Genomic DNA, 12,613 nt, shown 5'->3' with positions numbered 1-12,613 from the left:
AATTAAAGCAGCATGAAAAGAAAAGAAAAGAAAATTAAAAGTCTAACACCTCTGTAATAAAAATAAACCATATGCATATACATGCATGCTGATAAAACATACAAGTATGCACATCATATACATAATGTTTATATCTCTAAATTTAGTGGGACTTGCATGTAGAAGGTTTGTAGTGGCAGCACTGTTTGAAAGGTCATAACTCCAAAATGAAAACAGCCAAGGGAACAATGGCATGCAGATTCTGGTGTTTGTACTGTATACAGCTCATTAAAAAGAAGTATGGCTGTCAAAGAATCCATGCATTAAGCAAATTCTGCCCTTAACAACAGTCCTTTGAATTTGCATTGCCCTTTCACATTAGAATATAAAGTCCGTATTTGCTGTAAGGTTGGCTAAGAGCTGTGTGGGTGCAGGTGAAGAAAATGGAGGAAGTAAAAGTGTAGATGACTATATCACTCTTAGGGGGGCACGGCTGTCACTTTAATTGAGAGGTTGACCATTGCATATTCAAGTATGTGCTGCACTCGGCTGCATTAGCCAATCATGAATGCTGTGCTCTGCTATTGGCTGAGCTAAGGAGAAAGCCTTGTACTGTGCGAGGAGGGGAGGTGGGGTTCTCCATCTCCTCTGCGCTCTCCCATTCAACCTCTGTAGTCAGCAGAACGAGAGGCTGAGCAGAGCAACACAGCATCCGCGCCTACAGCATCCTGCAGATGACTCTGCTCCGGTGAGGAGAGGGAGGGGGGAAAAAACAAGTGTGGGAGAGAAAGAGGTAGACACAGAGAGAGGGAGAGAGGGACACTGAGAGAGACAGAAAAATACAGAGAGAGTAAGAGGGGAAGGTGAAAGGAATTGAGTAAACACCACTGCCTGCCTGAAGACCACTGCAGCTGTACTAAATCTGGGGCTGTCACGCCAACCCTTACCAGAGCAGTGAGCAAGAGAGACAAGGGAGGAGAGGAGAAAAAGAAGTGATTTGGAGAGGTGATCTCATCACTCTGTGCAAGCAGGGATGGGAGCCCCAAGAGCCTCTCGATCAGCAGCTCAAACTTCAAACAGAGGAAAAGTGCCTTCGGGTCATCAGATTGAGCCGGCTTCTTCAGAGGAGTGAATGACAGGAAAAGGGGGCAGAGGAACAGGATCACTCTGTTAGTTCCCAAAAGGACAACCCACGGACCACATCTCTCTCTGACTGCTGCACGGCTCGGCACTGCTTAAGTCTCTGCTGTCCTGTTCACAAGTCTCCCTCGCCCCCCCCCTGCACCTGGCTGCTCCTGGTGAATGTCTTCTCTGCATGCACTCCCACTGCTCGGCAGTTGAACATCCTCATGGTCGATGCCAAGGGAAGGAACATGAAATGTCTGACGTTCTTCTTGATGCTTCCAGAGTCAGTGAAGAGCAAGTCAAGTAAAAGCTCAAAGAAAGGGAACGCCAGCGGCAGCTCCAAGCTGCCCCCAGTCTGTTACGAGATCATCACTCTGAAGAGCAAGAAAAAGAAGAAGATGGCAGCGGATATTTTTCCCACCAAAAAGCCTGCATCCACCACCACGGTCCAGCAGTACCAGCAGCAGAACCTCAACAACAACAACACCATACAGAACTGTAACTGGCAGGGACTCTATTCCACTATAAGAGAAAGGTGAGTGAAAACACTGGAGCTCCTCCAGATCCAGGGACAGCCATTACTGCTCTTGTTAACAGTTTTCATTATTGTCAAACAGGGACACAAAATTTGGCTAAATTTACTTTAAGAAGCAAGAAGCTGCCTGTTCTGCAGCATTTTTATGTTATTACCAGGTTTCTGTACTCAGCACTTATTTTTAACAGGACTGCCATTTACATTCTACTGTAAAACGTTGTACCATAAAATGAGTATTCCAGAGTACAGGGAGTGTGTGTGTGTGTGTGTGTGTGTTTGTGTTTGTGTGTCTGTTGGGGAAAGGGTGGGACCTCTCTCTGCCCTGCCCTATATCTGTTGGGGGTATCTCTGTTTACACCCTCTCCAGTCCCGCAGACTTTGTCGCTCTGACATAACAGAGGTTGGACAAGCACCGGGTGCATTTGATATGCACAACAGGCAGAGGTTGCTGTGCACTAAAAGCAAAATATTTACCTTGGCCTATCAGTAAAGGACCCCAGCTGGCCAGAGCAAATGTGTGCTTTCAGACCTGGCTTTGTTGTCTCTCCAGAACATCATGGGGCTGTTTACCCACCCTGGTGACATGTTCCACTACTCAATAATATATGAACGCTGCTTTATTGTTGCTCCCATTCTTTCACAGTGGGGATTTTCCACTGAGCTCATTCTGTCATTTTCCTATTAAGATATAACTTGTGACGGTGCAGTTAATGATTAGGCTGTGGCGTTATTCTTGTGTTTGTCTGCTAAGGAATGCGGCGTGTTCAACTTTTAATTCAACAAGCTCTGAAGTGTTGCCTGAAGTGAGTGTGCTACATCATCAGAAACCTCTTTTGTTTTTGAAGTGGAGGAAGACCATCAGTGTTCTTAAGTTAATCTTTGTGTTTTTTACTGAAAATGAAAAAGAAGAACTTTTGCTAATGCATACAGCCCCCAACTGGTATCTTCTAAGTTTTAGAATCCATATAAAGTTTATTCGCATTGATCTACTTTTAATCTCACCATAACAACTGTAATTTAGATTTTCACGGTTTTCTCTCTCCACAGAGTAAAATATACGACTCCCGTTTTATATGCTGTTTTTTTTTTTTTCTTCTTTCACTTTTCAGAAATTCAGTAATGTTCAACAATGAGCTGATGGCAGATGTTCACTTTGTGGTGGGTCAGCCAGGAGGGACCCAGAGGCTGCCTGGACACAGAGTAAGGATTTCATCAACCGGCACATTCATGGCAGCAAGGAGGAAATTAACAAATGAGCAATCAGCCAGCCCAGTGTTATCAGTATCATCATATCAGCATAAAAATAATCTGACTCACTGCCAACAGTAATGGAACCGAGATCCTTTGTGCTCCACTCTCACTTCCGCACCATGTGTCTTTTCGAGACGGTCCTCAATTATTTATGTAAATGAGGCTGAAGGATAGAGACAGTGAGTGAAGGAGGAAGGGATATCCTCTTCAGCAGTCATCTCACACAGAATGGATCGCCTTTGTCTCGGCTGCAGCTCAGCTTTTCAGAAAAATTTCAGCAATTATTCAACTTTTAATCAATCACGTCCAAAACCAAATAAGTTAGATAATAAGCTACGGCTAAGAATAGAGCACGCCCAACACAGTATCTCACATCCTGCAAACACTTTTGTCCTAATTTACTTGATTACTTGGTTGGCTTTTGAGAATTTGAATTTACATGAAATGCCTTATGAGTAGCTATAATTATGGGTGAAGCAGGCCCATATCATCCTGGTAGTTTGTGCCAGTTGTAACCTAGATCCTTGCTCTAGATCATCTCCAACATCTGGGCTTTGTTTAAAGTCTTCCCTCTGAACCCTTTGTGTTTTCCAGATGTTCACATCAATTATTGCTCCCAGTTTATAATATTTTCATAGACCATGTACCACATTCAGAAGCGCATAATCATTACCACTCTATCTGAATATGATTATAAGAGTCACATTAAATATTTGGCAAGTGATTTAGCAACTACGAATGTACAGCTTTAAAATGAGATGGCAGCCCATTCCAAAACTACATTGTCAGATGAGATAGGCATGGGTCATCTTTTTGCTCAGTGCAAGGAGCAAAATATATTAGTCTATGATTGGCTGCGGCAATGCACTTTGTGCATTTATAGAAAGCAGTTAAGGAAGGACATTGTGGATGATTCGACTGCACTCTGTGCTGAGGCATTACGCCAATGGGGCATGATGACATTCTGCCCAGCAATCTTTATGATGTCCGTTTGGCAGGATTTCAGATATGCATTATGCTTTAATTTACAAAGTTACATCTCTTCTAGATGAAAGATACAGCTAAAAGGCATGCATTGTGTTTTGTCATTCATTTCAGCTGGCCAGTCTGAATGCAAAAACAAATACCTGAAGCCAAATAGCTACCTCTTGTCATTGCAATGTGTTTAGAAATGTGTTGATCCAAGGCTAACAGCTACATTGTTATTCAAAAAACTAGCTTTATTTTAGATTGTTCCCCTGCAATTTAGTACAGGAAGACTGCATGAATTTTATGAGAAAATTTAAACCACCCACCCACCTGCCCACACACACTTATGTATGTGTGTGTGTGTGTGTGTGTGTGTGTGTGTGTGTGTATGTGTGTGTGTGCACTAACTCACACATACACATGCACGTACTTAAAACCTGAATGTATTTGAGTATGATTATATAAATCATGAAGCCTTACATGTTTTTTTTCCTGAAATTATTAGTGAAATTGTGTTGCATCTGATTTCATCATAAGTTCAGATCATCCATTAATATCAGTAAATTGAACTTTTTCTGCACTCTGGTCTCTGGTGACATGAGGATTTCCTATTTTTCATAAGACAGTCGCGTTCATTAGAAATCTGCCACTCTGTCCTCGGGGCTAACGGTAACTGAGGCTGCGCTTTGCTCTTTGTGCCTCAAACTCTGAGGATTGAGACATTGTTCAGTATCTCTGTACAGGTTTGGGGGTTTCTGTGTAAAGACAAGAACTGTCATGTGAATGAACAGGATTTTGTAAATTCACCAACAAATTTACTTACTTTCTCTTCCCTCCAAATGTCACTACAATGTATGTCAGGTGATTTCATTATAATCACAAACACAAATCATGTTTTAATTTCTCTTTTCCCTCTCTTAATTCCCCCCCTCCCATCTTCAAACAGTACGTTTTGGCTGTAGGCAGCTCCGTTTTCCATGCCATGTTTTACGGTGAACTGGCCGAGAACAAGGACGAAATCCGTATCCCAGATGTGGAACCAGCAGCGTTCCTCGCCATGCTGAAGTAAGAATAAACTCCTTACTGTCCATCCCCCTGCTTGTCTTGATCTTTCTCCTTTCACAATGCCTTTTACAACAATCATTTTCACCTTTATGTACCAGCCTGCTGTTTAAAATCTGATAGTACATGTTGTGGCTGCTTGAAATATTCAGTAACAGAGACTGCTTGGTCTTTTATTGGGTCAGTTATGGAGAGTGATCTATCACAGCAAGTCTTTCACAGCTATTCCAGTCAAATAGCTTAAGGTGGTGCTTTCATTTTTTTCTTAACTGACTAAACGGTGATAATACATAAACTAGAAATTTCTGATTAATCATGATGTCCTCTTTGGTTTGAAATTTAATGTGATATATTAATTCAAACGCCCACCTTTCAGGGAGATGCCTCTCCAGTGATGCAAAGAATGCCAGAGAAAACCAATCTCAGAGATATCATAGCCCATTTTGTTTCATTCCTTCCCTCCTTCCATGCTGGATCAGCCCTCGTTGTTTTTTGCCCCAATCTCTTCCTCCTTCCTGCTGTTTCTACATCACATTCAATTCTGAGTTTTCTCTTCCCTGTCCTTGTATGCATCCTAAGTGGCATGCCGGCGTGTAGGAGGAAAATAATTTTGTGTATCCTGATTACTTTGTGCATAAGGCTGCACAAAGACGTCACTATACAATATTTATTATGCTTTGGGTTATTGCATTGTTTTCTAACTTGATTGTTTTTTTGTTTTTTGTTTTTCTAACGAAGTATAGCCATGACATGCAATAACTTTGGTCAGTTTCAGTCAACTTCATCATCAGCTAAAGATTTAAAATCAATACAGACAGTGACAATGATGGTCAGTCATGGAAAGTCATGTCCATCTGTAAATACAATCAATATTTTTAATATATAGACAGGAAATGCACAAATATGCTCACACCATGTCCTTTAGTTAGTATACCTATGCTGTTTGCTTTTTTTGTCTATACATCTTAGAGTCACATGTTTATGTCAACAGATACATTTACTGTGATGAGATTGACCTGAGTGCTGATACAGTGTTGGCCACTCTATATGCTGCCAAGAAGTACATTGTCCCTCACCTGGCACGTGCCTGCGTCAACTTCCTGGAGACCAGCCTGAGTGCCAAGAACGCCTGCGTGTTACTCTCCCAAAGTTGCCTGTTTGAAGAGCCTGAGCTGACACAGCGCTGCTGGGAGGTGATTGATGCCCAGGCCGAGCTGGCGTTACGCTCCGAAGGCTTCTGCGACATTGACGCCCAGACCCTGGAGAGTATCCTACAGCGAGAGACACTCAACGCTAAAGAGATAGTGGTATTTGAGGCGGCACTAAACTGGGCTGAGGCTGAGTGCCAGAGACAGGAGCTCACCTTGTCGATTGACAACAAGCGTAAGGTTTTGGGCAAGGCTGTGTACCTGATCCGTATCCCTACAATGGCTCTGGATGACTTTGCGAACGGAGCGGCCCAGTCGGGCGTGTTGACGCTTAATGAGACCAATGACATCTTCCTGTGGTACACAGCAGCTAAGAAGCCTGAGCTGCAGTTTGTCAGCCAGCCCAGGAAGGGCCTGACACCTCAGCGCTGCCACAGGTTCCAGTCCTGTGCCTACCGAAGCAACCAGTGGCGCTACCGGGGCCGCTGTGACAGTATACAGTTTGCCGTGGATAAGAGAGTGTTCATCGCCGGGTTTGGCCTTTATGGATCTAGCTGTGGCTCAGCAGAGTATAGTGCCAAGATTGAGCTCAAACGTCAGGGAGTGCTGCTGGGACAAAACCTCAGCAAATACTTCTCTGATGGTTCGAGCAACACCTTCCCAGTGTGGTTTGAGTATCCAGTCCAGATCGAGCCTGACACGTTCTACACAGCCAGTGTGGTTCTGGATGGGAATGAGCTGAGCTATTTTGGGCAGGAGGGGATGACAGAGGTGCAGTGTGGGAAAGTGACATTCCAGTTCCAGTGTTCCTCGGACAGCACGAATGGCACGGGGGTGCAGGGGGGGCAGATTCCTGAGCTGATCTTCTACGCTTGACAACCCATATGCACATCTGACTGATTTTCAGTGCACTAAATAATAGAAAACTATCACTTTGTAGATAGCGTCAATCTCTGTTAATATTTATTTCTGTCACTACTGTGAGAAAAAGCTTTTGAGAAAAGGAATTTTGACCTGCTATGAAAAGGTCCTCTGTGGTTTTCATTTCAGTGAATTGTCAGTTTGAATGGGACCAGCTAAATGTCTCAAGCTATTGTGCTTTAAAAAAAGCAGGAAAAAAGTCCTACAAGATTAAAAAAAAAACAAAAAAAAACTCTTGCACTGGATGTTAATGTACTGTATATATGTGTATATGTAAATTCTCAAATGTATATACTGCCACATTTGTGGTAAATGCTGAAGGTATCTTATATGATGATGAATACGCTATGTTTATTATTTCTATGCTTGCATAGGATGCACATATATAGCAGCAATACAATACTTCACATTCTATTCTAAGATTTGTCCTCGATGACTCACTCCTGACCATCAGCATTGTAATGGAAACGTAAAAGGCTACGTGATACTCAATGCCAACATTAAATTTGAAGCCACGATTACTGTTTGTCCAGCTGTAGTATTTAATACCCGTTAGACATTTGTATTTGGTTGGTTGCAACTGAATCTCCAGCTTTGTGATACTTTGCATATAGCAACGGGGCACTTAGAGAGGGCTTGAGGGGTCTTAGACTAGGGAGCACTAGAAATAATGAAACACATAAACCCCCGTCTCTCTCTCTGTAGCATGTTCTGCCACACCACACACTCATCTCAGTTACTCCGCTGAGATATCAGATACATGAGTGTCCTTATGTTTACAGTGAAAATAATGATGACTTACAGTGATTGCCATTCACCGCTTTTTCTCCTTTTTTGCTATATCTGGATCTGTCTGCATTGCAGTACTTCTAGCATGGGCAGAAGTGTGCCATTTCATCTAATGTGTACTACTAATTGTTTTGGCGCCTTGGTTTTGTTTACAGCATCAAGATCAATGACGATTCAGTATTGGAAGCTGTTTATCTTGTGGACTTTTACTCCTCCTTGTTGAAGATTTGTGCACTCTGGTGAACTGCTGAGCACTCCCTCCCAATGTGATCAAATGAACATATCAGTACCTGCAAAAGCATATGCTGCACCGCAAAGTATATGCTGAGGAATTGCACTGATGTTGGTTTGTAAACTAATTTGTTATTTTGTTTATTTTTCAGTGAGGCAGCTTTATGATTTGCTGTTGCTGCTGAACTTTATTTTCTCTGGTGTAGGATAATCGTCCACATGCTAGTCTCCTGACAACAGTGGGTGGGCAAACTGGTGTTCATGTCCTGTGTTTCCCGTGCTACCGTGCTGAGAGACCTATGAATGTGTACGATTGTTGATGATACAAATAAACCAAATAAGTACATATTGGCTGTGCATCTCATCTCTAAAAGCATTGTCATCAAAGAGCTGAGTGATAATGCTTCATATCGGAAACGAAGAGATGATGACACATAATCCTGTGGCTCAGCAGCTATTTACAATCCTCAAGAGAGCAGCGTGTTGATTAATGATGCTCCCTGCCTTGATGTCACTCATACACACCGCCTCCTCTTAGTCTAACCTGTGCTGCAACATACCGAACAAGAATGGCTCCTGGACTTGGCCATCACATCCATTTAAGTGACAAGAGATAGAGCGAGAGTGACGTTGTAATCTCAAACCTCTGAAAACCCTAAAGTGTTGAATTCCCAGCGTAGCACCCTGCCTGCTTGACCCATGGTTGATCTTGATGTGTTTTTCTGTGGAAGAAATAGACAGCAGGTCCCAAAAGGGGATTACCACGTTCACGTCTCTGTCTGAGCAAGAGTCTTCAGAAACTCTTTTATGAACTAGCATCTAAGCCGTTCACATGCATTTTAGGCAAAAGCAAAGCCTCCCAATCACAGACACAACCGCCCCTAAACTGACAAAACAATGGATCGACAAAGACGCTCGACAAAGACCGCGGTTTTCTTTCTTTGAGTCCCCGATATGCTTTGCAACCCAAAAAACAAGATGAGGCTTTTACTGAATCTCGAGAAAATATCATATCTCTTAGTGAAGTGTATGTTCAAGAGCATAATGACTCCTGAGAGTGTGTGGCAGGTAGTTGATTACCGAGGCACTCAATAAAGCTGAGACCAAGTTTGACATAGCCAGTGAGCATGAAGCCCTTGATGAATTGAACTCAATATGTTGTGGGACCTGGCGCTTCAGTGTGATTTTTCATGATGGTGGCGCTAATGTTGTAAGCAAGATCATTAATTGCACTGAAGGCGGCAGGGGACTAGAATATGCCAGGAGTCAGCAGCAGGCCTGCTTTCCACAGTGTCCACATCCTCCCCCACCCTCCTACACACACACACACAGACTTAAGAAATATGACTGATCTATAGCACCAAGAATTACAGTTCACTTGGCTAGCTGAAGGATTTTAAAAAAATAATCCAGGGACAAAACAAACAGGCAGCTTTTTTATCGAAGTCCTGTAAGAAAGTGTCTGGTTTCTGTGAAACAAAAGAAACAGGACTGGAGAGACATTTTAAGACACTTTTCCTCAGATCATTTGGTTGTTCCGGATCAATGGCTCCTCAGGTGCAAGTACAGTACCTGCCATTTTTTTTTTTTTTTTTTTTTTTTTTTTTGGAGTGATGGTCAAGGTCAGCTCTATGGGGAGGAGTGCTGCCAACGTGTCCCACCTCCCCGCCTGAGCCATGGCAGGGATGGAGCCGCTCTTGGGAGACCGCAATCCTACGGACTGCTGTTTGATCAATAGCCAGACTTCAATCAGCAGTTGTTGGGATAGCTGTAATTAATTACCGCTGCAGCTATCTATCTACTGAAAACCTCAAAGACATAAATCTATCAGAGACTCATTTTGTGATTAGACTGTACTGGGTGAAGATCTAGTTTTTAATTTCTTGACAGGCAGGCCTGATTATTTTATAGAGTCGTTTTACTCATTTCTGTGAAAGAAGTGCAATCACATCCTAAAGGTGGCTTGGAATAAATGGTTCCAGCTGGAATTGGTTTATCAGCAAAGTCAAACATATATTGAATTTATGTATTTTTGATGAGGGAATCAATGTGGTGAAGATTTTCCTCTAAATAATAAACGCAAAAGAAGGAATTCCCTGCATTTTTAAGGTTTTTGCTCGCTCGCTTGTGTTTTCATCCTGCTCAGTTTTACCACGGAAACTCGCACTGATGCTTTCTGACATCTACTGATCAGAGAGCACTAAAGTCTCTTAAGTAATGATGAAGATGAGACATTATATCATGATTAAGAGTAATTGTGATTGGAAATACTGTACATAAAAGAGTGGAAAAGGAAACAGTTAGTGGATACTAACACAGGCTGGGCATTTGTTGCCCAAGAAAGTCTTATTGGGGGTTTAATTACTGTTCAATAAGAATTAAGGATGAAAAGATTCGGCCTGACTTGAGGGAGGAGTGTGGATTACCACTGATCAACATTCTTAATGCTCTCTAAGATTGATTGTTCTGAGTGCCAATCCATCTGCTGTGAACAAAACCAAGAAGTCCCATGGTATCCAAGAGGGATGGGGCCATTTCCTCACTCTGTGGCTATCATGCCGCACAAACAATTGCATCACTCACTACTGGGTATATTAATGTGGTGTGGGATGAAACGGGATAGAAATAATCTCCTAAATCTACCCAGTTCAAAAGAACCACAGTTTACAGTTATAGCTGAGGAAGAAAACGGAGAAGCATGCAGAGTTTCTTTACCAGCTGGCCATGTTTTGTCACATTTTTTAAGCTGCATAATCACAAATCCACTCCTCAACATCCTGGTTGTTTCCATCTGACTATGACCAACAGAAAGGAAAACACACAGCAAAGAACATCCATCTTAATGAGTGATTTTGGTCTGATGTTCACTGTTTAAAAAAGTTGTTTTTGTTCAAACTAGCAAAAAAAAAAAAAAAAAAGAAAAGCTGCCAGTTGCGTGAGATAATCCCATTTGTTTCAAATTCAGTTTCACTTGTTTAAAGATTTTGTTTTCAATATGATGAGACATGGCATAATAAGACAGATTCTGGAAGAAAGGTGATTAACCATGAAACCAAATGGAATTATATCATCCCACTTGCAGATTTTTTTTTCACTTGTTTTAAGCAAAACAAGGTATTTTAACACTAAATATGAGATGATCGGACTTTCTAAGGTGGATATTTCTTTTGCAGAGGCAGCAATTCATCAAAGAAAAAAAATAGCTATATATATGACTGTGTGTGTGTGTGTGTGTGTGTGTGTGTGTGTGTGTTTTAAATTCAACAAATCTCAAAAGGAATCTCAATTCCCCTTTTCCCATTTCCCCCCAAGCCACACGTTTCCTCCAAAGCCTGTTTTACTCTGAATCTCTGTATGACGGAGTTTGAAGCATGGCTTCCATTAGGCAATGCACTGGGACCACTGAACACAGTGCACTCTGTAAGTGCAAAACAACAACAACAAAAAACAGCAACTAAACAGCTGTAAGCACGGTATTTCACCCCGCCCACCACCCTTACTACACCAACCTCGGCCCAGTGGCAGCCAGTCAAGCAGGAACAAGGCGATAAGAGGAGGGGAGGTTATAATGGAAAGGGGAAACCAGGGGTAAGTGTAAAGTCCAACCTGAGTAGTATTCAGGTAAAGCAGTCATTCCCCTGATAATTATCACATAGGTTATTAGTGGATCGCCAAAGGAGCAATTAATCACATGTGAGAATGGCGAAAGGTCACAAAGTTCAAGAGTGAGGTTCAGGTGGAGGCAGGGAAGAAGACAGGAACTTGAGTGATGATGGCCGCCTTTGCCTTTCCATCATCCACATCCCTAACCCGGCAGCAATAAAGACCTTCAAAATGTAAGGGATATTATTCCAAATAATCTCCTATCTCAGAGCTGTTGCCTCCAGCTGAAAGCAATTGGGATGCACTGCAGGATCGGCCCTCCGATTGTGTCTCATTTATCTATTTATTTATTCATTGCTACGAGGCAGCACTAAATCGTTTCAACAGGCTTGGGGCACTGAGAGGCCAGCTTTCATGTAAGATTAGCCTGTTTATAGCAATCTTGCTCAATTCCAGATGGATCAATATGGCAGGGATTTCTGGAGGTAAACGCTCCATGTATCAGGTGAATTATGATTGCTGAAAAGACTGGAAATATGATTTTGGTGGACAATGCAAGCTAGCGAACCTATTCACGGCATATAGCCAAAAAGACAGAAAGCACAGGCACACACTGAAAGCAGATGTGATTGCATTACGCTCCAGTACCACAGAGGTAAATATCCTGTTTACATAATTGTGTGTTTGTCCTCTGTAATACGATCCCAGAAGGTATATGAATGTCATACTCAGGGAAAAAGTATTTCTTTCACTTGCGCGCTGAAAGTGGAATTTGTTGGTGATGCATTATGCTAATCAAGTCATTTATTCCCACAACCGTGATCTTGTATACCTGTCACCCACAGCCATAATGGCAATGCTTGATCAAACCCTTGGTTATTGGCAACCTCACACTGAGAGGGGTGATGGGGGCTGAGCACGCTACTTTTTGTATGTTCTCTAAAGCCTCTATTCATACTGAAGCATGTCCTCCAAGGCAGCTCCATGTCTTTGATAGTGT

At 42.3% G+C, this 12,613-nt stretch overlaps 1 protein-coding gene across 1 annotated transcript; it reads left to right on the top strand.

Moving 5' to 3' along the window:
• The first annotated feature begins 672 nt into the window (after nt 1-672).
• On the top strand, nt 673-8,356 carry btbd3b (BTB (POZ) domain containing 3b). The gene is made up of 4 exons (XM_030071379.1): nt 673-1,639; nt 2,749-2,839; nt 4,806-4,924; nt 5,913-8,356. Exons 1-4 carry the CDS (start codon nt 1,329-1,331, stop codon nt 6,943-6,945), a joined length of 1,554 nt encoding a protein of 517 aa, XP_029927239.1. The 5' UTR covers nt 673-1,328; the 3' UTR covers nt 6,946-8,356.
• The last annotated feature ends 4,257 nt before the right edge of the window (nt 8,357-12,613 follow it).

This window comes from Myripristis murdjan, chromosome 15 (genome assembly GCF_902150065.1).
Source record: "Myripristis murdjan chromosome 15, fMyrMur1.1, whole genome shotgun sequence".
NCBI lineage: Eukaryota > Metazoa > Chordata > Actinopteri > Holocentriformes > Holocentridae > Myripristis > Myripristis murdjan.
The sequence above is the reverse complement of the archived record's forward strand: the minus strand, read 5'-3'. Positions and strand labels throughout refer to the sequence as shown.

What these genes read in the sequence shown, in the direction of transcription:
- btbd3b (XM_030071379.1), top strand. Translation starts at nt 1,329, where the DNA reads ATGGTCGATGCCAAGGGAAGGAACATGAAATGTCTGACGTTCTTCTTG. An exon ending in TATTCCACTATAAGAGAAAG is followed by an intron (nt 1,640 to 2,748) that starts GTGAGTGAAAAC and finishes TTCACTTTTCAG; the next exon opens with AAATTCAGTAATGTTCAACA. An exon ending in GCGTTCCTCGCCATGCTGAA is followed by an intron (nt 4,925 to 5,912) that starts GTAAGAATAAAC and finishes TTATGTCAACAG; the next exon opens with ATACATTTACTGTGATGAGA.